The sequence below is a fragment of the Mirounga leonina genome, unplaced genomic scaffold (assembly GCF_011800145.1).
Source record: "Mirounga leonina isolate KUSES-001 unplaced genomic scaffold, KU_Mleo_1.0 Mir_93, whole genome shotgun sequence".
NCBI classification, from domain to species: domain Eukaryota; kingdom Metazoa; phylum Chordata; class Mammalia; order Carnivora; family Phocidae; genus Mirounga; species Mirounga leonina.
This window is the reverse complement of record NW_023270854.1, coordinates 27,298,608-27,324,997: the sequence shown is the minus strand read 5'-3', so window position 1 is coordinate 27,324,997 and position 26,390 is coordinate 27,298,608. Positions and strand designations below refer to the sequence as shown.

General features: G+C 52.6%; 1 protein-coding gene and 1 long non-coding RNA gene across 3 annotated transcripts in view; one reads left to right on the top strand and one right to left on the bottom strand.

Moving 5' to 3' along the window:
- The window catches only part of LOC118004496, a 28,080-nt gene extending 13,562 nt beyond the window's left edge, over nucleotides 1-14,518 (bottom strand). For both annotated transcript variants that reach the window (XR_004677600.1, XR_004677601.1), the window contains exons 1-2: nucleotides 14,329-14,518; nucleotides 5,619-5,751 (exon numbers count right to left, since the gene is read on the bottom strand). This is a non-coding gene — a long non-coding RNA (uncharacterized LOC118004496). The remainder of the gene's footprint in view (nucleotides 1-5,618; nucleotides 5,752-14,328) is intronic.
- On the top strand, nucleotides 10,375-22,603 carry SIGLEC15 (sialic acid binding Ig like lectin 15). Its single transcript, XM_034995866.1, has 6 exons — nucleotides 10,375-10,583; nucleotides 17,308-17,367; nucleotides 17,732-18,115; nucleotides 19,151-19,531; nucleotides 20,757-20,787; nucleotides 22,487-22,603. The coding sequence occupies exons 1-6, from the start codon at nucleotides 10,532-10,534 to the stop codon at nucleotides 22,566-22,568; spliced, it is 990 nt and encodes a 329-aa protein (XP_034851757.1). The 5' UTR covers nucleotides 10,375-10,531; the 3' UTR covers nucleotides 22,569-22,603.
- Nucleotides 22,604-26,390: the final 3,787 nt, after the last annotated feature.

Here is a 26,390-nt window from a genome sequence, read left to right as displayed (position 1 = left end):
CAAAATAAAGATTTTTCAGATAAAAGAAAACTAAAAGAATTTGTCACCAGCAGATCTGCGCTACAGAAATGCTAAAGGAAATTCTTCAGGCTGTCTAAGAGAAATGAGACCAAATGAAGATATGAATTTTAGGAAGGAATGAAGGGCAACCAAAATGATAAATATCTGGTAAATATAAAAGACTGGTTTTTCCATCTTAATTTCCTTCGAACACATAGGACTATTCAAAACAAAAATTGTAACACTGCCTTGTATTTATAACATAGGTACATGTCAGATGTCATATAAAGGAAATGTTCTATGTCAGATCTATATTCCACTGGGGGGTGATCAGTGGACCTATATGGTTGCAAGGGTTCTATATTTATGTGAAGTAGGACAATATTTAATTAGGCTGTGAAAGTTAAGACAGTATATCGTGATTATTAGAGAGCCACAGAGGTGGGGGATGCAATGAAATATAGCAAAACTACCAACATGGAAATTAAAATGGAATTCTAAAAAATGTTCAAATAATAATTTTTAAGAGGCAGCTGGTTTCCCCCGGAGTGCATGATCCAAAAGAGAGAGTGAGAAGGAAGCCACAATGACTTTTAAGATTCAGTTTCAGAAGTCATGATATCACTTTTGCCATATTCTACTCATTAGATACAAGTCACTAAGTCCAGCCACAGAGGAATTAGGCTTCACCCTTTGAGGGGAGGAGTATACTCCTGGACATATATTAAAATCATCTCAACTCCCCAGATGCAATTGCCTTTAATTTTCTTCTGAGTCTTTCCAGAAATTATCTACACATACAAAAGCTGATAGTCCTTTCTCCTTAACATAGCTAAAATCTCACTATCTATATATATTCTACACCTTGCTCTTTCTGTTTAATACTATATCTTAAGAATCCTCCTAAGTCAGCACATAGAGATCTATCCCGTCCATTAAATAGATTCAAAGCATCCAATCGTAGGATGTCTACAGTACTTCATCAGCCCCTGCTGATGGTCATATAGGTTGTTTACTATAACAAAATAATGCCGCAAGGAAGATTCTAGTAAGTATATTTTTGCCAGCTTAGGCAAAAAATAAAGTTCTTGGAGTAGAATTTCTGGAAGAGAGGATATACACATTTGCAATCCTGATTATGTCAATTCACCTTCCAAAAAAGATGACTGGTTGATACATTCGTCTGTGTTACTGAGAGCCCATCTCCCTACCCTCGGTAATGCAAGGTTTTAATGTAGCTTTAAAATGTTGCCCACCTGATAGGTCCAACAAGGTATTTCATTGTGGAGTTGATTTGCTGTTTTAAAATCAGCATTAAGTTTATCAGCCATTTTCATTTCTTTTCTATGAAATATCCTATACCTTACTAACGTGTGAAACAAAGGAAGCGTGTCTTTATCTATCATATATGCTGCAAATGTTTTCCCTCACTTTGTCATTTGCCTTGTGCCTTTTACTCCCCATACAAAATGTTTAAGTTTTGAACTAGTCAAGTTTAAAGTGAATTTCTTACAAGATCAAAAGTATCAACATTTCGTTTTATGATTTCTGGGGTTTTTTTCCCCCAAAGTTAGAGAGATCTCCACTTCGTGTTCATTTTAAAAGTCATTCATGCCCTTGGGATGCCTGGGTGGCTCAGTCGGTTAAGCGTCTGCCTTCAGCTCAGGTCCTAATCTCAGGGTCCTGATCTCAGGGTCCTGGGATCAAGCCCCGCAGGGAACCTGCTTCTCCCTCTTCCTCTGCCTGGGCTCCCCCTGCTTGTGCTCTCTCTCCCTCCCTGTCAAATAAAGTAAATATCTTTAAAAGTCATTCATGCCTTCTACTAGCACTTTTATGGTTTCAACATTTACCTTCAGGTAATTGTACCATCTAGAATATAGATTAAAAAGTAAGGACAATATCTAGCTTTATTTTTTTTATCCAAAGGCCTAACTGGTTTTCCCAGCATCACTTATTAAAGAATCCATTTCTCTCCAGTGATCTGAAATGCCATTTTCTTAGATGTGCTATGTTCCCTCTGTTTTGCAGACGGTTCCCTCTGTTTTGCAGATGCTTTGTTTCATCGACCAACAACTCCTCTCTGAGGAAGGGCAGCTTTGCAGCACAGAGAGGAGAAAGGTCTGGATCTTTGGAGCTCGGAGCCAGGGAAGCAGCACAGCTGTGGGGCGCAAGGGGTGCTGTCTGAGCAGCTTGGGAGGGAGAGCGGGAGGAGGGTGAGGATTTGGGGAGTACTGAGCACGCAGTAAAGAGATCGATGTCTAAATGACATAAATTACATAATGATATTTTTAAAAGCAATTGCACTGCTTCCCAAAGCAACTGAAATCATGAGCAATTGTCCAGATCCTCAGAGGACCTGCTTTTATGAACAAAAGATGAGTTTGCTCAGAGAAAGACATGTATCATATGATCTCACTGATATGAAGAATTCTTAATCGCAGGAAACAAACTGAGTGTTGTTGGAGTGGGGGGTGGGGTGGGAGGGATGGGGTGACTGGGTGATAGACACTGGGGAGGGTATGTGCTCTGGTAAGCGCTGTGAATTGTGCAAGACTGTTGAATCTCAGATCTGTACCTCTGAAACAAATAATGCAATATATGTTAAGAAAAAAAAAGAAGGTAGCGGGAGGGGAAGAATGAAGCGGGGGAAATCGGAGGGGTAGACGAACCATGAGAGACGATGGACTCTGAAAAACAAACTGAGGGTTCTAGAGGGGAGGGGGGTGGGAGGATGGGTTAGCCTGGTGGTGGGTATTGAGGAGGGCACATTCTGCATGGAGCACTGGGTGTTATGCACAAACAATGAATCATGGAGCACTTCATCTAAAACTAATGATGTAATGTATGGGGATTAACATAAGAATAAAAAAAAAAAGATGAGTTTGCTAATTAGCTAGCCAAACATTTCTAAAGTTCTTGCAATCGTTTTGACCTCTGATAGGTATCTATTTTCTGCTACTGTCTCCCATCTGACTCTTGAATTCATACTGGTTTTTATCAGAATCTGAATCCATGCATATTCCAAACAAGGGGGGGGGGCCCAAAATAATAAGATGATCCTGCCCCTTTCTGAAGATTAATGGCATTCTTACTATGAGCAGGCACCAGCCGTGTTGAAGCTCGCCCTGTTGTCCTCACTGCAGCACCACGAGGAGGCCACCATTACCCATGCTTTACGGAGAAAATAATTCTTGCCCAAAGTCACACTGTAGTGAGTGGTGAAGGTAGAAGTCAGCGCAGCGCCATCTGATGCAGAAGGGTGGCCTTGCCGGGAGGCCACATGACCTTTCCCATGTGATCTATAGCGTAGAGGGGCATGTGACACAGAGGGGTTTTTAAAATTGGGGTTCCCAGGGAAGAGGAAATGGAAAGAAGACTAGGAAAGCAACAACCAGCCCCATCTTCATTCAGAACTAGCAAGAGGACGTGGCCTCGTTTACGCCGGTAGAGAATGACTTAGGAAACCCTGAGCTGTCAGTCCTTTTCCCCAAGTGGTGTGAGTTGCTGCCCCACTGGCCTGCCCTCAGCCCCAGACTCCTCCTGCCGTGTCTCAGGGGAATGCCATTCTCTCTGGAAGCCTCTCAGCAGAGATCTGATTTGACCTCCTTGGCTTCCTGGCCACCCGAACCTTGCAGACGGCCCTGTCCATGAATTGGGGCGTTATTTTACCTGGACATGGAATCAGCAGGTGCAAAGAGAAAATCCTATCAGCCTGTAACCCTGTGGCCTCCAACTGGAAATTCCTGTAGGTTCCTTCTGCCGTTCTTCCTTGCTGCTACATTTCCACTCACGGCCCCTCCTGAGGTTTACACCCTAGTTCCACTGACCTAGGCCGGCTTGGGGGGGTTCACCAGATTAAACCCGATTAAGAGTGTCAGGTGACAGAGAAAGGCCCAAAGTACCCCAGAAACAATCCTGGTTTCATGTTCCAATCCTTCCTTCTCCCAAGTATTCATACAGGGTGACCACATACAGTTGTGCAGGTTGTATACTGCACAACATTACTGAGCATATAAATCACAATGGCCCCTGATTCGTACTCTCCGTGTTTCCTCAACTACAAGGATGCTGGCATCAATTTACAGCTCATCCTCAAAAGCTTGTACACATACACCCCAATCCTCTCAGATCCTCCCAACAAAACTGAAGCAAAGGAACTCAAAAGGAAAGGGCAGTATTCTGCCTTCGATAACTGGGAAGATGAACGCCTTCTCCCACCCTCCACTCTCCCCCACCACCCCAGTATTCATACGTAGATCCATAAAACATTTGAGAGATTCTGCCAAGAAATGCATAGTGCAGGCTGTTTCTAGAAGAGTGACCACATGTCTGATTGGCCCAGGACAGTCACAGTTTATGACTATTGTACTGGTGGTCCCAACAGTCCAGCACCTGTCCCAGATAAACGTGTCCTGGTTTAGATAGTAAATTATAGTCACCCTACTGAAAAGCCACAAATGGGCGAGTCCAGAGAGACTGGGGAAGGGCGGCATCAGCTTATTGACCAATAACACAAACACAAAGAGTCATTTGATTGAGCACCCACTATGTATATATATACACCCATGTCGACATGCCAGTGTCACATGCATGTATGTATGTATATGGTTTTTATATACGAATGCATACAGGTAACACGTGTGTATATCCATACACATATGTAGCTACTATCTATTGAGTGTTGGACACCCCTCAACCTGCCGGCCTTTGTACTAAGAGCCCTATGGGCTCTGGATCTATCTGCATATACACTTTAAAACCAAGATTTTATGGGGCGCCTGGGTGGCTCAGTTGGTTAAGCGACTGCCTTCGGCTCAGGTCATGACCCTGGAGTCCCGGGATCGAGTCCCACATTGGGCTCCCTGTTCAGCAGGGAGTCTGCTTCTCCCTCTGACACCCCCCCCCCATGCTCTCTCTCTATCTCATTCTCTCTCTCAAATAAATAAATAAAATCTTTAAAAAAAAAAAAGATTTTATTCTGACACTTCCAATTCCAATCCAATGTAATAAGGGTCATGCTAGCCTTTCCCCTTTCCTTACCTGTAGCTTTTTTCTCCAGCAGAGAGAAATCTGGCTCATTACCTACATCATATCTGCTTGTCTGTTCAACGCTCAGGTACACATACATAGTTTCAGAACCTCTAGCTCTATCCTTATGAGAAACAAATTTACTAACTACAGTACAGTGATTATGAGCGGTGTTTTGTCTTAACCTGGGCATTCAGTCAAAACACTGTTTTCCAAAGAAACTTAGGCTAGTTCTGTATTCTCTCCTGTGGGCTAAGTTACTCTTTTGTAATACATTCAGGTGTTTTGTTACCTTTTGTATTCCATTTGGGGTTCTCCCCATATCCTGGTTAATTTCTTTAAATTACATATGTAAAATTCATCCTTTGTGGTGTAGAATTCTGTGCGTTTGCCCTTGTAATTGGACAAATAGAATCACATGTTCACTCCCCCAAGGCATGATATGAGACAGTTCCATCGCCCCCAAATTCCCTGCTGCAGCTCCATTGTAGTCAACCCCTTCGCCAGCCCCTACCCGGGTAAGTAACCCTGATCTGTTTTCTGTCCCTTTGATTTTGTCTCTTCCATGAACGGAATTATACCATACGTACCCTTTTGAGCCTGTCTTCTTTCACCAAGCAAAATGCATTTAGTTTATCCCTGCTGTTGTGTCAATCAGTGGTTTCTTCCTTGCTGTCCCTGGGTAGCACTCTGCTGTATGCACGTATGACAGGTTGTCGCTCCCTGTGAATGACATGTAGCTGTTTCTAGTTTAGGGTGAGTATGAATACACATGCTATAAACATTCTCACACGGACTTTTTGAAAACAAATTTTTATTTCACCGGGTAGATACGTAGGAGTGGATTGCAGGGCTGCATGGTAAGAACTTCTTAACTTTTCTAACTTTGTAAGAAACGGACAGACTGTCTGCTAAAGTGCACAGTACCGTTTTGCATTCCCACCAGCAGTTCGTGCCGGCTCAGTTGTCCTGGGCTCTTCAGCACACTTATTCTCAGTATCCTTTATTTTCGCCATTCTAATGGGTGTGGAGCAGTATCTCATTGTAAATTTAATTTGCATTTCCTTAATGACTAATGACTTTGAGTGTGTTTTCATGAGCTTATTGGCCATCTGTAGATCTTCTTTGGTGAAGTGTCTGTTCGAATCTACTGATTTTTTTTTTTAATTATTCTTTTCTTATTGTTAGTTTTTGAGAGTTCTTTGTATATTCTACACAGATCCTCTGTCAGAGATGTGATTTGCAGATATTTTCTCCCAGTCTGTGGCTTGTCTTTTCATTCTCTTAACAATGTCTTTTGGAGAGTCAATGTTTTTAATTTTAACAAAATCCAGTTTATCATTTTTTTAAATTAGTACTCTTTGCCTAACCTAAGCTTACAAAGATTTCTTCCCTGTTTTCCTGTAGAAATTTTATAGTTTTACATTTTACCTTTTGGTCTATACTACATTTTTGGTTAATTTTTGTATAAGGTGTGAGTTATGGGTCAAGGTCCTTTTTTTATATTTATTTATCTATCTATTTATTTATTTTGGTAGAGGGACATGCAATTGTTCCAAAACCATTTGTTGAAAAGATTGTCCTCTCTCCATTGAATTGCCTTTGGACTTTTATCAAAAATCAGTTGGCTGCATTGGTATTTCTGGACTTTCAGTTCTGTCTCATTGATCTTTGTGGCTCTCATCCCACCAATACCACATTATCTTAGTTTCTGCACCTTTATCATGGTTCTTGAAATCATATTAACAACAGTCCTCCCAGGGCGCCTGGGTGGCTCAGTCGTTAAGCGGCTGCCTTCGGCTCAGGTCATGATCCCAGGGTCCTGGGATCGAGCCCTACATCGGGCTCCCTGCTCAGTGGGAAGCCTGCTTCTCCCTCTCCCACTCCCCCCGCTTGTGCTCTCTCTCTCACTATGTCTCTCTCTGTCAGATAAATAAATAAAATCTTAAAAAAAAAACAGTCCTCCCAATATATTCTTTTCCGAAAAACAATTCTGGTTCTTCCAGTTCCTTTGTCTTTCCATATAAATTTTAGAATCTGCTTGTAGAAAAAAAAAAAAAAAACAGCTTATTGATATTTTGATTGAGATTTTTTAATGTAGAGATGAACTTGGGGAGAATTGACCTCTTAAACTGAGATTTTCCGAGTTCATGTATCCAACACAGTATAACCCGCTGGTTACACAGATAATTGAAGGATAAATGAGAAAATAGGAGATTCTGAGCAGCCCAAGTATTAGTAACTAGAGGAAGCAGCTACCCCTCCCAGGGCTGGGGGGGGAAGGGGGAGGTAAGGTTACTGAGGTTTAGGAGCTCAGAGGAAGGGGCCCTGCGCAGCTGGTGGCCAGCTCGATGAAGAGGGCGACTAATGCTCAGATGATAGGGTGGGAGGGGGACAGACATACCTAACTGGTGCTGTAGCCCTGAGGGGACTCAGCAGGCTTCCACTGTCAAAAGAACTCAGAGCCTGGACCCAGAACTCTCATCAGGTGCTGGAACCATGCTAACAGGAACTGGAAGCCCAGCTCCCAGCTCCCAGTCTCTCTTGCTTCCGCTGGCCAGCAAGCGTGTCTGAGAAATGTGGTTTGCAAAGTGCCAGCCTCAGCATCTGCAGCAGGGTATAGAAACAGAGGCTTGGGGCTGAGACCCAAGTCATCAATCACAGCACACTCAGTTACACTGAAAACCACTACTGGAAGCTGTTCTTCCATACATCTGAGCGTGTCCAGCACAGTACCGCGGGCATGATACAGGTTCAAAATTTTTTGAATCTGAGCTATTTAAAGTACTGTTAATTCAGGAGTGAAAGGTGATATTACTACAGACCTCACAGACATTAAAAAGACATTAAGGGGGGACGCCTGGGTGGCTCAGTCAGTTGAGCATCTGCCTTCGGCTCAGGTCATGATCCTAGGGTCCTGGGATCGAGCCCCACGTCAGGCTCTCTGCTCAGCGGGGAGCCTGCTTCTCCCTCTCCCTCTACTGCTCCCCCTGCTTGTGCTCTCTCTGTCTCTCTCTCTCTGTCAAATAAATAAATAAAATCTTAAAAAAAAAAAAAGACAGTAAGGGAATATTATGAACAATTCTGTGCCCATAAATTCAACAACTTGGAGGAAATGGACCATTTCCTTGAAATACATGACCTACCAAAACTTACTCTAGAAGAAATAGATAATCTGAATAGTACTCTATCAAAAAGATTAAATTCATAGTTTTAAACCTTCCAACCAACAGAAAACTCTAGGCACAGATGATTTGGTTTAAGTGGGGAATCCTACCAAATATTTCATGAAGATGTCATACCAATTCATAATCTCTTTCAGAAAACAGAAGAGGAGGACACATTTCCTGACTCATTTTATGAGGCCAGCATGACTCTGATGCCAAAACCAGACACAGACATTGCAAGAAACAAAAACCGCAGATCAATAGCCCTCATGGACATAAACAATCCTCAACAGAATGTTAGCAAATTGAACCCAGAAATATGTAAAAGGGATACTACATCACAACCAAGTGTGGTTTATCTCAGGAACACAAGGCAGGTTCAATTAGGAAAGATCAATCAATGTAATTCACTAAAGAGGAAAAATCTCATAAATATCTCAATAAAAGCAGAAAAAGTTTTTGAGAAAATCCAACACTAACTCATGCTAACAACTCTCAGCAAGCCAGGAGTAGAAGGAAAAGCCTCCTTAACCTGATAAAGAGTATCTGTAAAACCCTGGCCTAACCATGGACTGGCATCTCTTCCCTATGGCTCCTTCTTGCAATGGGAGGACACACTGGCCCCTCTGAAAAGTCTTTTCTTATTGAGAATATATTACCAAAAAGCTAAAAAGGAATTATATTTCATTCATTTTTTCACATTTTCACGTTTCTGAATTCTGGATACATGTTACAGTCAATGGCATCTTACAATTATAAAAAGGTAGAAAGGTTTTTTTTTCCTCCTCTCTCTCTCAGTGCTATATAAAATAAGGGTGCATCCTTCAATGACATCTTAGAGTTTATGGAGTCGATTCTTTTCCAAAGGTTAGTTTTCTTGAGTTCTAGCGAGCATTTGTGGCAGAGACGGGTAACTACCCAGCAACACCTGTTCCCTTCTTCCATGGTCATAAATTGTAACTTGGCCACAAGACCGCCTTGCTAGTGACCTGCACTTCCAGGGCTCCTTGCAGTGGGTGTGGTTCTATGACTAAGTTTGGGCCATTGGGATGGGAGTGGATGTGATGTATACAACTTTGGGATCATGGATAACCAAAAACACAAGCCAACTGACTTAAAGTTTCTGTCTTTCCCCTTGATCAAGCCTGATTCCCACCTTTGGCCTTAAAAGGCATTAATAGTGCCACAGGGGAAAGGGGTGAGGGTGTAACGGTATGGAGGAACCTGGATCCCAGAATGACCAGGAGAAGCAAGCCACCTGCCAAGATAAACAGCTCACCTTGGGACTGACATATGGGAGAGAAATCACCTTCTATTTTTTTTATCTATTGTGTGTGAGAGCCGAGCTCTCTCTCTGTCTCTGTCTTTCTCTCTAACAGATTAGCCTTTATCCCTAAAATATTTCCCTCTAGCCACGGATTGGCTCATCTTTGCCAGCCCCCCTTCCTGGCCACTTTTCTGTCCAACTTTCTGATGACCTCCTTGCAACAGCTACGAAGTTTCTGCCCCTGTAGTAGATATTTTTATCTGGCATTTTGATGTTCTGAGCATGTTGACATGTTTGCCTGGATTGATTTGCTTACTAATTTTACTCTTTCCCTTTTATGCCACTTGGTAATGTAACCATTGTCAATGATGACTACGTTTTGGAGATAATTATCCTTCCATGAATAATCACCACTTCAAAATCTGTATGCCACAGTGAGACAGCTTCATCAAAATGAAAACCCATGCTGGGGGCACCTGGGTGGCTCTGATTTTGATTTTGGCTCAGGTCTCAGGGTTGTGAGATGGAGCCCCACCATGAGCCCCGCCTCTGCCCGCCCCCCTCTGGTGCACACTCTCTCCCTTTAAAAAAAAACCAAAAAAACCCCAAAAAAACAAAAACCTATATTGGCACACTAAAAATGCAGGAGGGAAAAGAGGGAAGGAAGGGAAGAAAGAAGGAGGGAGGGAGAAAGGTGGGGGAGGGAGGGGAGGAGGAAGGGAAGGCAGGCAGCATAAGAACAGCAGGTTTTCCAAAGGGACCAGCAGCCATGGGAAAAGGTCCCTCATCTTCCTCGTGTACTTCTCTGTTTCTTGTCCTGGAAAATCATCCCAGTGGTTCCCCGGTTGGTTTTCCACATGACTAAACCCCACGGGCCTCATCGCATCATACCCAGGCCACCTGACTGCCTCTCGCCAGTTCCTCCCGTGCCTGGAGCCCGGTCGGGGCACAGACCCGGGCACACTGCCCATCCCCTCACCTGCCTTCACCCACAGCCTCGCCAGAGAGGCCTCTCCCTGATGGCCTAGCCGAGCGCGGGGCCAGCCTGGGGTCTCCGGACGCTCACAACATGGAATGGTCCGTCGGACTCCTGGCCTGCCTAGTGGGCCTCCTCCCGATGGGTGAGTCTCCCACTATCCTCTCTGGCCTATGCTCAGAACAGAATAGATGCTCACACGACCTCAGGTACAGTCTTCTCGCCTGGCGCCGGGGGCAACCGGGTTCACCCAGAGCCTCCAGACCTGCGGAGGAGGAAAGAGGGAAGCCGCGGTGACAGAAGTCAGAAGTTCAAGCCCGGGTTTTGCCTTGGGTTTCCGGGGACTTTGGGCAATCCTCTGACTTCTCTGGGCCTCGGTGGCCCCACCTGTAGAAAGGCCACCTGCTCACCCGCTGCTGTGAGGATCCAAGGAAGATAATGGGCAAGCTTCGGGGAGGACAGTCCAGGCTCTGAGGGACTTCGGGTGTTGCCGTCATCCGAGTGCCTTATGTCTTGATGGGCACAGCCCAGAGGGGAAGGGAGGAGGCGCGTGGTTGTTTGGGGTAAGAGCGGGCTTGATTTCCCATGGGGAATGGGGCAAGTAAGAGAGGGCACCCTGAGCACCCAGCGGGACTCCCAAGGGGTGAATGGGAACTCTTTGCAGCAGCTTAAGTAACAACATCATTGGTCACTCAGCTCAGTGACTTAGGGTTGCTGGGAATGGTGTTTTGGTTACAGACCATCTGCATGAGAATTTTGGTGGGGAGAGGGGCATTCATCTAAAGGCAGATCCTTTGGTTCTATCAAGCGGCAGGGCTCAGGAGTCCTCATGTTCTACCATCTTCTCAGGTCGTTTTTTTTTTTAAGATTTATTCATTTATTTTAGGGGGGGTGGGGACAGAGAAACTCAAGCAGCCTCTGTGCTGAGTGCACTCAATCTCATGACCCTGAGATCAGATCTGAGCCGAAACCAAAAGTAGGACGCCTAACTGACCGCACCACCCAGGCGCCCTCTCTTGGGTCAGTCTGATACACGAGGTAGTTGAAGGCAATCGGGATAACTGACAAAGGCCATCCTCTGAGCCCTGGTCCCTCCTGAGACTCTGCCCCTAGACTAGGAATCGGTGCCTCCACGGGCAGGGCCACGGGCCGTCACGCGCCGCACGGTGACATCATGGTGTTCTGAGTTAGTCAATAGCCCTTGTCTGGGGTCCTGTCTCCACAACTGGACTATCAACTCCCACCCTTAGCTCCTCTTCCTTCCTCTTGAACATTCAACAGAGGCAGCGTCCAGTTCAGGTCTGGTTTGGATAATTCTAGCAACCACCTACAGATAGCTCTTACAAGTGCTGGGCCCTTTAATTAGAACCCACGTAAGCCTCGAAGCCGTCTGAAAAAGGAACTTCTATTCCCTTTTCACGGATGAGGCGCGGAGGGGCCCAGTGAGTGGTGTGGGTGGATGTGTGGCTCTCGACTGGGCCCCCACCGGCCCCCAGCCCGTGCTGCCCCCCGTCCCACCACCCAGCCCAGTGGTGGGGGCGAAGCGGGTGGGGGCTGGAGGAGGTGACCCCACCCAGACCGGGGGCTGATAAGAGAGCGGTTCAGACGTGAGTGTTGATGTCACAAACACCTGTGAATCCTGGCTCTGCTATTTACCAGCTGTGTGGCCCTGGGCAGGTTGCCTAACTTCTCGGAACGTCGGTAAAGTGGGGACCCGGCACCTCGTGGGGTGTTGTGAAGGATAATTAGACCCTGGTTAAAAGCCCGCCAGCTCAGTCCTGGTGCTCACTGATCGTGCCATAAACGGCAGGGAAATCTTGCTAAAGCCACGTAACCTCGAGAGAGGCGAGGTTGGGGTGGGAGGTGGTTTGGGTTTCTTTTTCTCCTGTTGAGGGTCAGCTGCTATGAATCAGTCAAAGACAAAAAGACTTAGAGGAGGCCTGAGTAGTCACGTGTCCAAGAACAAAACCCAAACCACACAAGCACTCCAGCTGTGGCTCAAGAGGAGATTTCCCCAGGGAGGCTGAGGCACTGCTTCATGGCTACAGCCGAGAGGCCCGTGAACTAGGGTGAGGGGACCCCGCTTTCTGAAACCCCTCTGGAGACGTTCACCTATGAGCCCCTCCATGAGGCAGCGGGCCTGGACAGGAGGACCAGGCTGGGTTTGGCTGCAATGCAGGAGCCCCGGGGCTTCCTGAGCAGGGTGCCGCAGTCCCAGGCTCGTCCCCAACCACATCTCTGAGCAGAGGGCCAGGGCAGGCCCTTGGCAAAAGCAAAGTGGGAGGAATTTGCCCAGGAAACCCCCTTCTACCTCCTGTGCCCTTCTCCTTCATACTGACGCCACCCACGCCCAGCACCCAGTGCCCTGGGGCAGCCCCGAATCTCCCAGGGGCTCACGCACACTCTCCCTTGTCTTTCCCCTCTGGGCTCCCCACAAATCTGCTTCTGGAAAGCTGGAGATGCCGGGGAACGTGCAGGTGGGAAGAACAATGGTCTGGGAGCTCTGGCCGCTTGGGTGACCTTGGACAAGACTGCAGTTGGTCCACAAGCCTCTGATAAGCGGGTGGAGGGATCACAGTCATCCTCAAAGACTTCAGTGTCAGGCCTGGACAAGCAGCTCGTTCACTCCTCACCACAGCTCTACAAAGCAAGGACCCTTGTCCCAATTTTAAGGAGGCCTATGGAAGTCAGGGGACTTTTCTGGGGTGTCACAGCCTGGACTGAACTTCTGGAGTCTCCCGAGGGCAAGCCCCACCTTTTACACCACCTACGTGCCCTGGTCGTGAGCCCAGAGCACAGCTTGGTGCTCAGAGGAATTTACTAGCTCGGAACCACTGCTGACAGACAAACCAAAAGGCAAGACAAATCACAGCAGTCGCCCTAGCTGGTGGGGGTGCAGGGAAAGGCCGGGGAGGAGATGGGCTGGTCATGGGTCCGGAAGGAAATGGGAGAGTGTCGTGAGCCAGGATGCTGCTTCTGCTCCCGGCGGCTACTGTGGCCGGTAGCTTGGGCTGAGAAGTCCTAGCTGGGGCGGAGGAGGACTGTTGGGGAGGAGGGCCCTGAGAAGGCCGGGGGGAGCACGGACAGAGATGAGCTAAATGGGCACTCTGGAGAGAGCACCCTGTGGCCGACACCGGCCCCAGACCACGGTCAGCTGTGACTGCGCACATTATCTAAGATGCCAACGTGAGCTAGAAAAGGTGCAATGTCAGGGTACCACGTCTTCACTCCTGCTGCATCACCTCCAGATGTATGCCCAGAGCACTTCCGCAGCACTGGTCAGCGCCCCCACCCTGCTCCCTCGCAGTCACACTCCCTTTGCCGGGCTGGTGAGAGCAGGGTCTAACGTGCATCGAGCATGTGCGGGGCAAGCTACCCGTGTGACTTCATTCAACGCTCAAGCCCATGAGGAAGGTATTAGGTGCCTCATTTGGCAGCAGAGGAGCTCGAGACCTGGGACATGAAGTAACCTGCCCAAAGAGCCCCCAGGAAGTGGAAGAGCCTAGAACAGTGCCAGGCTCAGACCGGATGCTCATAAAAGGCAAGGAAAGAATGACCACAAGGGAGATTGTCCCCCAGGTCCAGCTGTGCCAAAGCTGGGAGGCGTACAGTACGCCCTGTGGCCCAGCATTGAGGGCCGGTGTTTTGAACAGCGAGGAGAGTCTGGGTCTCCTGTTGACCTGGAGGTTAAGAGTCCTGAGGCAGGGAGATCAGAGACTACAACAAGGGGCCAGGGTTTCAGTTCTGGAGGATTCCCTCCCTTGTGCTAAAGACGTGCAAGAGCTGCTGGAGGAAACGGCACATGTCACAAGATGCTGGGACCTTGGGTTCCTGCCAAAGCACATGTGTTTGCTCCCCGGGCAATCCCTGCTAGGACTTCCCACTCTCACCTCGAGTTCCTGGGTGGATGCATCCAAAGTCTCCATGTAAGAGGGAGTCCAGGCCCTTGCCTCTTGAAACACCATCCAGCAGGTTAACAGGAAACACAAATCTCCCCCTAACAGGAGCCAAGATCTTAACACTGGCTGAAAGGGCCCCTGTGTGCCCTCTCGGCTCTGAAAGCCTCCAGGGCAAGGGAGGGGCGGGGGGCGGGGATGTTTCCAAACTAGACTGTCGTCCAGGGGCAACACAGCCCAGGGGACAAAGTAGGAACAGGAACCATGGAGCGGGGAAGCCTCAGCCCTGCTTCTGGTTGGTCAGATGACCTTGCAACAGTCACGTGGCCTCTCTGAGCCTCAGCCCTCCCTTCTCCAAAAGGGGCTATTGCCAGTCCCTCTTGGGGCTGTCGTGCACATGAAATGACATGAGGACCGTCTCCCTGTGAGCACCCAAAGCACTGCGTACTCTGGGCCCATGATCTGGGCATGGCCTGCAACCCCTTCACTGATGTCCTTGCCTCTGTGGTTTTGCCCAGCTGCTGCCTTTGCTTAGGACGCCTTCAGTCTACAGCAAGGCTTAGCAAATCCCTTTCCTTTCTTGAGGCTCCGCCGAAACAACACGTCCTCTCTCCCGGGGCCTCCAAGGATTCCCTGCCTAATATTTGCACATCTCTTCCCCCAGCCCACACCACCCTCCCCTGCCAGCCTGGTCACCCTCCCTTCTGCCCTGTTACAGCAATTCAACATCAATTACTACATGGCAAGTCCCTCGCAAGGCAGTAACAACACAAATACGACCACATATCCCTGGTCCCTGCCCTCCTGAGCTTCTGGGTGCCTGGGCAAGACACACAGTTGAATAGGCCATGCCCATATGGAGGAAGAACCTCTGCCGGCCCTGGGGCACAGGGTAAGGATGCCAGACCCAGGCTTGGGGTTCAGGGAAGGCTTCCCTCTGTAGGACGACTCAGCAGAGGCCTGGGGTGACTGGGAGGGAGTTGGTGAGAGAAATGGGCCAGGAATCTTGTTCAGACAAAGGAAACATTGTTGGTGTCCCTCATTAGAGGACCTGGCAGCCTGCAGTGTAATTATGTGTTCACAGATCTGTCTCCCTTTCTGAGTGGTGAGCTCCAGCAGGCTGATAAGGTATCCTATTGATCTTTGTAACCCTGGCTTGTATCCAAGTGCCTGGCTTAGAGTGGGAATGTGTCTGATAAATGTTTGCCAATCGATGAGTGCACAATAGCAAAAACTACCCGGAGTAATCGGTACCTGGTTCCATGATGCCTGCAAGATGCAGAAGGTCAGAGGAGGCTGAGGTTACAGAGGGTGGGAAGTGTAGGGAAACTGAGGCAGAGGCTGAGCCTCAGGAGTGGGGAAACAATTTCTGCACCTGGGAGTACAGAGTAAACCAGCAAAACCTTCAGAAAGGGTTTCTCAAATGTGAAACCAGGACCTTTATTTTTTTTTAATTTTTTTTAAATGTTTTATTTATTTATTCATGAAAGTCAGAGAGAGAGAGAGAGAGGCAGAGGCAGAGGGAGAAGCAGGCTCCCCGCCTAGCAGGGAGCCCGATGTGGGACTCGATCCCAGGACCCTGGGATCATGACCTGAGCCGAAGGCAGACGCTTAACCATCTGAGCCACCCAGGCGCCCCGAAACCAGGACCTTTATTAACAACTGAACAAACAAGCTCATAACTAGAGATAAATGCCATGTCCTCACTTGGGTTCAAAAGCATAATTCCACTTGTCCAGAAGAAACAAGATTTGGCTTACAAGCACATTGTGTGAAAAAAGAATGTGTGGTTTTACTTGATGGCAAGCTCAGCAGAAGCCCAAAGTGTGGTTTCATACAAGGCAGAGCTCACACAACCCAATTTGTACCCCACGCCACTGGTGCATCACACCCCTGCAGCACACCCCTGCAACACACCCCTGCTGCACACCCCTGCTGCACACCCCTGCCGCACACCCCACTAGGCTGCAAGGAGAGCATGAAGCAAGCAGTGAGGAAGCGGAGTAGATGGGATGGGGTTCTTGGAGGATGGGTGGTCACCAGCTGTGGGCTCAGGGGATTCCTACCCAAGGCAGCAGCTACCCCCAAAGAGTAAAGAGCACTGGACGTGGAGTCAGAAAAGCTGGGTTTCTCCCATCTTCTGCCTGTGTGACTCTGGGCCTCCATTTTCTGATCTATAACAATACCCCCCCCCCACCCCGCCTCACTCCCCCAGGGTGTCTTGCGGGTCATGTGACATGATGTATATAAAAGAACTGTGTAAATTACAAAGCTCTTGGGAAATACAAGAGCAACTATATTATTCCCTCTAAAGATCCCTTTTGTGAACTGCATTCAGGGCTCTAGCAGCGCGGACCGACCAGCCTGTCCTCCCTCCTCAGGGAGACACCACCCCTAGCCAGATCCTCCCAGCCCGGCTCCAACACCCAGCCGCCCACCTGCTCGCCCCCTCCCCAAAGCAGGGCAAGCATGTAACAACAGGGGCGGGGCTCTGCCGCCATCTTGGAGCTGGAGGCTGAGCACAGCTCCCAGACCTGAGCTCAACCATACTTCAGAGGCTCACAGCACAGCAGGTGAGGCAACTAGGCCCAGAGCAAGAAGACAGCACAAAACTCTACCGCTCATGGTCTCTCAGCTCCCCATCTGGCTTTTGGGATGCCCCTTTGGGACGCCCCTTTGGGTTGACCTGGATTCTAAAGGAACCTCGTCTACTAGCTCCACACATTAAGTTCAAAACCTACCACCCCTTGCTGAGGCCTGTTTCCCCTCTGTAAATGGGAGTGTTGGTCTCCTTGGATGAGCCCCAGGCTTCCATGCCTTTAGTGCACTAGACTGCTGGCTGTGGAGTCAGGCAGTCTTGAGTCAGAATGCTGCCTGTGCCTCCTTCTAGCTGTGTGGCCTTACCTAATTACACAACTTCTCTGTGCCTCCGTTTATTACATGTAACCCAAGGATAACCGTGCTTCCATCTAGGTTCATTTGCGAGAACCAAAAGAGATACTACCGGGAACTTGGTCGACACAGAGGTGCACAGTAAGTGTTATTTTCACCGTCGTGGGAGGCTTGGGACTGTATGGTAACCACGGATCCCGAAGCTTTTCTGCAGCAGCGCAGGTGGTGGGAAAGCGTATGGGGTCAGTGGGCCTGTAGGTGAGGTGGGACCTCCCCGAAGGAGGGAGGGAGGGTCCAGGCACCTCGAGAGTCATGGGAGTCAAGATCCCGGGAGATGCCTCTCAAGTCACGGGGTGGGTTTCTGGGCCCCCACGAGGGAGACGCTTCCTGAAATCCTGGGGTTTCCAGCGCCCCCCCCGGGGCGCTCCCTGAGTCCGGCGGGTTCCAGGCTCCCCGGCGAGGGGTCCCCCACCCCAGCGTCTGCTGACGCTCCGGCCGCCCGCAGGTGCGCCGGAGCAGCGCTGGTCCATGCAGGTGCCGGCCGAGGTGAGCGCGGCGGCGGGCGAGGCGGCCGTGCTGCCCTGCACCTTCACGCACCCGCACCGCCACTACGACGGGCCGCTCACGGCCATCTGGCGCGCGGGCGAGGCCTACGCGGGCCCGCAGGTGTTCCGGTGCGCGGCGGCGCGGGGCAGCGAGCTCTGCCAGACGGCGCTGAGCCTGCACGGCCGCTTCCGGCTGCTGGGCAACCCGCGCCGCAACGACCTGTCGCTGCGCGTCGAGCGCCTCGCCCTGGCCGACGACGGCCGCTACTTCTGCCGCGTGGAGTTCGCCGGCGACGCCCACGACCGCTACGAGAGCCGCCACGGCGTCCGGCTCCGCGTGACCGGTGAGCGCGGCGCCCCTCCCCCCGGCCCGCCGCGTCCCCGGGGGGGCGATACACGGCGCCTTTCTCTAGGGCAGGGGGCCGCACGCCTGGCGATGGCCGCGGGCCGCTCGGCGACTTGGTAAAAATGCAGAATGCTGGCCCCGAGAAGGGCCGAGCGGCGCCCGGGAGTGGGCATCGGAATGAAGCTCGGGGAGCGCGGGGGGGGGGGGGGGTGAATGGCCCCAGGAGCTCTCAGTCTAGGGGGAGGGACACAAGTTGAACAATAATGGCAAGGCTGCGATGGAATGTGTGCTCTGTGCACTGAAGGGCACCCGCAGCCCCCTGGGGAGGTGCCCCGGGAGCCCCTAAAGAAGTGGGAACCAGGGTCCCCGGCCCCTAGAGCCGAGGTTCTCAACCCTGGCCGCGCACTGGAATTAGCTGGAGAGCTTTTAAAAATCCTAGCCCTCCCTGCTGTGGGGATCCCGTTCTGGGTTCCAGTCTGGCTCTGCCAAGAACTCCCCATGTGCCTGTGGAGTCAGGCGGTCCTGACTCTCCGAGTGCCGCCTCTCCGAGTGCATGTCAGTTTCTAACCCGGGCCCGCGCGCCGCCCTGCCGCAGACCCCCGCGTTCAACCCTAGACCTTGGTGAGGCTGTCTGCCAGTGGGAAGTGCCCTTGAAGTCATACCGGCAGACAGCCCCCAGCCCTGAGCTCCAGCAACGGTAACGACCGTCGAGTGAGCATTTGCTATGGGCCAGGCCCGAATCCAAGCACCCCACATGTATTAACTTGCCAAATCTCCTCAACGACCCCATAAGGTAAATGATCCCCATTTTATGCATGAAGAAACTGAGGCACGGAGCTTCAGATAACTTGCCCAAGGCCACATCTCCATGGGATCCCAGGCACCATGGCGCTAGAGCGCCTACTCCCTCCTCTCCGCGCCCCCGCCCCAAATCTCTTGGTGACTAAAAGGGACTGGGAGGGGTCCCCCCTTGCCCGCCGCTGCTCTGACCACGGTTCGCTTTCTCCCCCGACGCCCTGGCCGCCGCCCGCAGCCGCCCCGAGGATCGTCAACCTCTCGGTGCTGCCCGGGCCGGCGCACGCCTTCCGCGCGCTCTGCACCGCCGAGGGGGAGCCGCCGCCCGCCCTCGACTGGTCCGGCCCGGCCCTGGGCAACGGCTCGGCCGCCGTGCCGGGCCCGGGCCAGGGTCACGGCCACCAGGTGACCGCCGAGCTGCCCGCGCTGGCCCACGACGGCCGCTACACGTGCACGGCCTCCAACAGCCTGGGCCGCGCGGAGGCCAGCGTCTACTTGTTCCGATTCCACGGCGCCTCCGGGGCCCCGGCGCTCGCCCTCCCGCTCGGCGCGCTTGGCCTCAAGGCGTTACTGCTGCTCGGCATTCTGGCCGCCCGCGCCGCCGCCCGCCGCCGCCTAGGTGGGTGCACCCCGGGCCAGGGCGGGGGCGAGGGGCCGGGCGGGGGCTCTCTCCCAGGAAAGACCGCCTGGCCGAGCACCTGGCGTGACTCAGCCCCTGCACGCTTTCTGCACCTGTGCCTCATCTCGCTGTCCTCTCCCTGCGTAGAGCCCAGGAGGGGGGAACCAGCAGGAGCCCGTTTTACACTAAGGAAGCGGAGGACAGAGAAGTGAAGGAACGTGCCTCGAGCCTAGAGACAGAGACCCAAAAAATGTAACTCCCACCCTTCGCCCACACCCCATAAATGACTCCTCCCGAGGATTCTGACCACACATAGGTCTTCCAAACAGCACCATTCCGTTGTGTTACAGTAAGCATCTTGAGGACCTACTGTGTGCTGTGTAGGTGCTCGGAAGACAGAGATGAATAAGACGTGCCCTCGAATGGGGTGCTGAGGAGTAAGCAAATAATTGCAGTCTGCAGGGAGAAGGGCTATCCTGGAGCCCGGGTACCACAGGGGCCCAGAGTGCAGCATGCCTCACCCGGGTGGGACGCCTGGATAGGCCAGGAGGGAAGGCTTTACAAGTAAGGGACAGCTAGATCAGGAACTGAAGCAAGGAGCTGATGGTATTCCCAGCAGAGGGAGCGACAGGTGCGGAAATGCACACGTGTGGGCCAGCAGGGTGTGCGCGTGTGGGCTAGCAGGGTGCGTGCGTGTGGACCAGCAGGGTGCGCGTGTGGGCCAGCAGGGTGTGCGCGCGTGGGCCAGCAGGGTGTCCTCCGGACCTGCCGTTCACCCCTCATTGCTCTCGCTGAGCTGGATGGGAAATCGGCTTGTGCCAGACAGGGGCTTCCCAGACCTCTCGGACCATCCAGGTCAGTAGCACCCGCCTCACACCGTCTTGGGATGAAATCCAGAATTTGTCACAGTTGCCCTGGCTGTTGCCTTTCCTGTGGCTTTGCTGTCTTTCCTTGCCGGTTCTTCAGACCCACCAAGCGTTCTGGGCGCCACAGTCCTGAGAAAGGCGGGTTCTTCTGCTGGGCGGCTTCTCCCTCCACGCTTCTCATCGTTAACTCCTGGTCATCTCTAAGGCCGCTTCATGCCTGGCTAGCTAGTGTTTGTCGCACGTCCCTTCGGACCACTTTCCACAGTGCGGTGGGGTGGACAGCGGGGCCTGTCGCCTGAGGCTACCATAGAGATTCATGCGTCTCTCTCTCTCTCTCTCTCTCTCTGTCCCTCCTACAGAGCACCCAGTTGCCCAGGACACCCCACCACGGTGAGTACCCTGCCTTCACCCACCCCAGTCTAAGTCCCCACTGGCCAAGGCACACAGAGTTTCCAGGGCTTGTAGCATAAGGAGAAAGACCAGGCAAAGCGGCAGGGCTGGGGTCTGGGCCTCGACCAGGGTTTCGACCTTCCCTACAGCCTTCCAAAGCCCTGCTCTTCAGTCTCCCAAGTCCTTCTTGGCCAGACCAGGCCACGCTGACCTGCTCTCCCCACCCACCCCTCCCCCAGTATTTACAGTCTGGGCCTCACACTGGCATCTCTCCCAGACCTGCCTGGTATCCTGGTGCCAAAGGGTCATTTTTCTGTCTTATGTCCGCGCCTACATGTGATTCCTAGAGGCTGTGTTTCCTCTTGGGCTCCCCAGCATTCTAGAATAGGCAGACTCACACGAAAGCCCGCTCGGGGCGCTCATTCTGCCCCAGAGCTGAAGGCTTCTCAAACAAAATGCCATTAGAGGTTCAGAGGGTTTAAGCTAGGACGTGCTGACCCTGCAGTCCAGGCTCCCCTTCTCTCTCGGTGTCTGTTCAAGTGAAGGTCTGCGTGAAAGAAAGAATCCAGTTCACTGACCCTGGGCGGGGTGCCTGGGATGCTGGGGAGTGGGGGGAGCAGAACCCAGTCTTTCAGGGCCTACTGGACAAGCGCAGGCGTTCCCATAACTTGGTCCCTGCCTGTGCCCTGAGGGCGGGAGAAGCCGTATTACCAGCCCAGGCCCCTTTCTCTAACTGCCCGGCCAGCCATCCCCCCCGGTTCTTGAAAACCCATGCAGTGTCCCTCTGCTCCGCTAACTGACTAGCACACCGAGTCACCTCCGTCAGAAAGCCGAGGGGTCAGGTAGACACTGCGTACTTGCTGTGTACAGACAGCGTGCCGGGTGCTAACACTAGAGCGACATTCCCCAACGTCAGAAAACTCACGTTTTAACGTGGAGAATTTGATAAACACGTGAACAAGATCAGCTTCGATTCTGAAGTATGAGCTGTGAAGGAAGTGGACAGGGCCACGCAGCAGAGCCCCGGGAAGGGAGGCGGCCGCTGGGCCCGTCACAGGCTCAGGGGAGACCGGGAAGGGGCCGATGGGAAGTCACTGAATGCTGATGGGAAGCACCCGGGGGGCCCCACCCGAACAAGGCTCGGGGCCAGGAGCCTTCCGAGGAGGCGGCAGGGCGGAGGTGGAGAGGCGGGCAGACGGAAGCAGGGCTGACCAGGGGGCCGGGTGGGCAGCACGAGCGAGCGAGGCAGCCAGGGTGCCCAGCGTCGGCGCTGTAAGCCTGGGTGCCACTGACTGAGATGAAGACGACAGGGAGGAGGGGGTGCAAGCGCTCACACATAGGTCTGAGATGCCCGCGGGAGAAGTGAGAGCAGCTAGAGCTCAGGGGGCCACGCCTGGGGAGATCAGTGTGGGGGGCACCAGGCACAAGATGGTTGTTGATGCCACCGACGAGACCCCTTCCAGAACATAGTGCCTCTGGGGTCTGGGAGGCCGTCCTCCATGGTAGCCTCCTCCCTGCTCCGCAGACGCTGCTGCCCGCTCTCCTGTCTCCAACCTTAGTTAGTCCCCACGCTCTGCTGGGTCTAGGCCGGGCGCCCATTTCAACTCTCCTTCCTGCCTGTGGCTGGGGCATGGCGTGGGCAATTGGCGGCGCCCCCACTTGTGTATTGGGTGGTCAACGCACTTTCTCCTGTCCACAGGCCCCAGGCTCAGGAGTCCAACTATGAGAATTTGAGCCAGATGAGCCCTGGGGACCCACCAGCGGCCACATGTGTACCATGAGGAGCCCCTTGGCCACTGGCATCCACTTGTACCCCATGAAGAGCAGAGGCCAAGGCCAAGCGTGGCTGGGACGGCCCTTCCTGGCTCCCAGCCACATGGGCAGCCCCTGGCCGGGCGACCTCCCACAAAGGATGTCAAGATCCTGCTCACAGAGGCTCAGTGGTCTCCTATAAGGATGTCTGTCCCAGAGCCCCCGGGATATTTATGTCAGTGGGACCAGCATTTTGAGTGTGTGTGCACGCACAGATGCGTGCAAGCTCCAGCACGAAACTCACGGACAAACTCTCGCCCTTTCCTACACAGAGCGTCATAGTAGAACAGACAGGGCCGGGGCTTCTGAGGCTGGGGCTGCATAAACCTGTGGTCCCAGGAACATCCACTCAGCGGTGAGGAGAAGCCTGGTCCCCCTGCCTCCCAGGGTCTCCTCTGTGACTGCCCCCCACCCTCTGCCCACCTCTTACCCTATCGGCTGCTCTGCGCTCCTTGAACTGGGACCCCCTGGGAACCCATCGTCTCCTGCATCTGGGATCCACTGCCCTCAAGGACCCAACGCTGAGAGGCTAGGGGCCAGTCTGGGCTGCGGGGTCCCATGGATAAGGCAGCTGCAGCAGCGACCTCTCCCTATGACCCACACCCACCCCGGACGTGTGAGGTCCAAAAGCACCAGCAATTTCACGGCATTTGCCCGAGGCCTCTCAGGCTGACTTTGTGGGGTGCTACCTTCCACATTCACACGTCGGTGCGAGCGTGTGCATTTTAGCTCCCGCAGTCCCTGGGGTCAGGACAGGGCGGGAGCAGGTGTACTTGAGACCCGGGCAAGCTGGCAAGAGGAAGGGGCCACAGAGCTAGGGGACTGAAGAGGCGATGGGGACAAACTTTCCCTCAGAGCTTTTCCCAAAGCTAGGCTGGTAACCCAGAGTGGGGAGGGGCCCTGGCTCATGCTCTTCTGGGGAGGTGGCCTGAAGTGGAGGGATCTTCACAAGTTAATAAGCAGGGCAGTGGGTGGCGAGGTGCCCTTGCTCACCAGAGCCTTCGCCAGGGCCTGTGGGTGTCAGCAGCCCATGGTTAACTGGGGATCCATCCAGGAGGCTGTTTGAACTGCCAAAAATGCGTCAGCATTTGCACCTCCTTGTACGAGGACATCTGCATGGAGGGTCCTGTATCACCAACGAAGAAGCCAGGGACACGGGGGTGGTGTGTCTTGAAACATCTGCATGGACTTTGAGGCCTGTTTTGCAGCCAAGAAAAACTGTGACAGCAGTTACTTCTTAAGGGTCCGTTTTGTGCGAGGAATTGGGCCAGGCGTGTGTACAGAAATGAGTAAGGGGCGTCTATCAGTCAGTCTGGGCTCAGTTGTGCTGTGCTAACCGACAAACCCCCAAATCACAGTGGCTGAAAACAGGGTTTATTCTTACCGAAGGTATGTGCCCATCACGGACTGGCGGGGTCCCAGGCTCCCATGGATCCAGCATCTCTCGCTGTGGATTGTTGGGTTGGAGATAAAAAGAAAGCGCTAGAGGGCCTCCCACTTGAGAGCAGGACTAGCCACCTGCCCCACTCACCCTCAAGGGGCCGGGCAGTGAAACCTGCCACCACTTGGAGTGAGGAAACCCCGAAGCCCGGGGCACAGCCCTGAGGGCTCCACAGTAAGACTCCAGGATTTCTCACATTAGGGAGCCACGGACCAGTAAGTGGAAAATGCTGAAGGTGCTGTGGGAGCACACAGAAGGGATCACTGACCCAATCTTGGGAAGGCTTCCTGGAGGAGGGGACATGGAGATGATATGTGTGATGGGGAAGGATGGAAATTGGAAGGTTAAGAACAAAGGTGATTCTAAGCAGAAAGGACAGTCTGGGCAAAGGCCAGGAGGTCGGACACAGCATGATGTTGAAGCAGCTGAAAGTTGCTGGGACGTGAGCACAGAGGCACGGTGGCCGGAGCTGGGGCTGCAGCGAGAGGAGTCTCCCACGCGGTGGCCAGTGCTGCCCCCAACAGGGCCGAGAAGCAGAAGGGAGCCGGGCACCCAAGCGGCCCAGCATGGTGCTGACTCCCCGTACTGCCCAGCGGGATGCTTTCCCCGGCCTGGCGCTGCACCTGCCCCACACGCCCCACGCGCTCGGGCTGCGCTTTCCACCTGGACACCCTGGGCTCTCAGAGAGGGTCACCTGTGTCAGGAGCACCTGGGGAGCTTGCTCACATCCCCATTCTCAGTGCCACCTGGGCCTCCTAAAAGTGGGCTCTGAGGGTGGGCGCTGGAATCTTAAACAAATGCTCACGTGATTTTGCCCATAACTTTGTATTGTGATCATTTTCCAACATGCGCACACACACACGAAGCTGAAAAAGATGATCATCCACATACCCGCCACCCACATTCAACAGTTACTACTGTTTGCCATATTTGCCATATTTGCTGTATTTCCTAATGTGCCCATTCACGTGTGTGTGCAAGTGTGCACGCACGTGTGCGTTTGGCTGAACTATTCAAGAGTAAACCATTCAAGACACCACAGTACTTCACCTCTAAATACATCAGCTGCATCTCCAGAGAACAAGAGCATGCGCCCCCATAACTTCAATGCCATTAGCACACTGGAGAAAATTAACAGTAATTGAACAATACCATCTTACAGCCCACATTCGTATTTACCCAGTTCTCAAAACGGTTTTTTTAGCTTGTTGTCTCTAGCCAGGGTCCAGTTGACTCCAGGCAATTCTTAAGCAAGCTAGAGTCTGAGAATGCCTCTGGCTGGGGCCCAACTTACAAGGGAGCGAGCTAACCAGCCAGTGTTCCTTCCTGTGGTGTGTGCAGCGTGAAGTAGGTCTTCCAGAAACTGCAGAAGCGGCATTCCTCAAAGAAATGTGCCTCTGATGGAGTGGTTTCACACGTGGTGATGGGCCGTGGGAGCACCCTGAGGAGGGACAGCAGAGGCTCCCTCTGGCACTCCCTCTGCCAATTTGCTCACAGGGCACAGGTGGCCTCCTGCTTGGTCTCCAGAGAACGCAGCTGCTCTAGGAGCAGAAGGGGAGGGTGGTGGTGGGGGGTGCACTTGGCCATCACCAGACCCCTGGGAGCCTGGATCTGCCACTGGGAGGTCTCCGTGGAGCAGAGCCACCGTCCTCCCCAACCAGACCATCTAAGAGCACAGGGGCTCTGTCATGGCAAGCAAGGACCAGAGCCACGGGCGACAGGTGCAGTCAGCACATGGTCCCTGGCCGCGGAGAGAAGAGACCCAGGAGACTTGGCGTTTTCAAGATCGGACTCCCCAGTGTGGCCCAGGGCACACAGCTAGAGCCTTCCCTTCCTCCGTACAGTGCTCTGGGAATGTGAGCCCGTTAGTCCCAAGAGGGGCTTCTGACAGCCCGGAGACTGCCCTCCTCTGCCTCCCACCAACTGCCCCCAGGGATGGGCAGCAGGAGGAAGAGATGACAATGGCCTCGGGTGCCCACCCAGATCCACCAAGAGCCCAACACACTTCCCTGCCCTTGAGGAGCTAACCTTTTATATCAAGATGTGTCTCCGTGAGATAATCTATACTGAAGGTAGGCCCTGCCTGGGGGGACGGAAGTGACCCACAGTGGGGCTGAGTTTTCACATGCAGCCCCCTTGCTAGCCTGGACAGGAGAGCCGGGGGGCCCCACTGCTCACAGGGCCTCAGGCCAGTGGGACCTTAGAGACCCAGAGTCAGGGGTCCCAGGCTTTGTCCTACCGCCAGCCCTGGCCACTTAGGTCAGTGATACTGGTCCCCCGCCCCCAACAACAGCCCCTCACATTTCCTGAGTGCCTCCACCTCTGTGACCTCAGGGAGTTCTCGCTATAA

Coding starts and splice junctions, on each gene's coding strand:
- SIGLEC15 (XM_034995866.1), top strand. CDS start 10,532: ATGGAATGGTCCGTCGGACTCCTGGCCTGCCTAGTGGGCCTCCTCCCG. Junction 19,532..20,756: donor CGCCGCCCGCCGCCGCCTAG/GTGGGTGCACCC, acceptor TCCCTCCTACAG/AGCACCCAGTTGCCCAGGAC. Junction 20,788..22,486: donor GCCCAGGACACCCCACCACG/GTGAGTACCCTG, acceptor TCCTGTCCACAG/GCCCCAGGCTCAGGAGTCCA.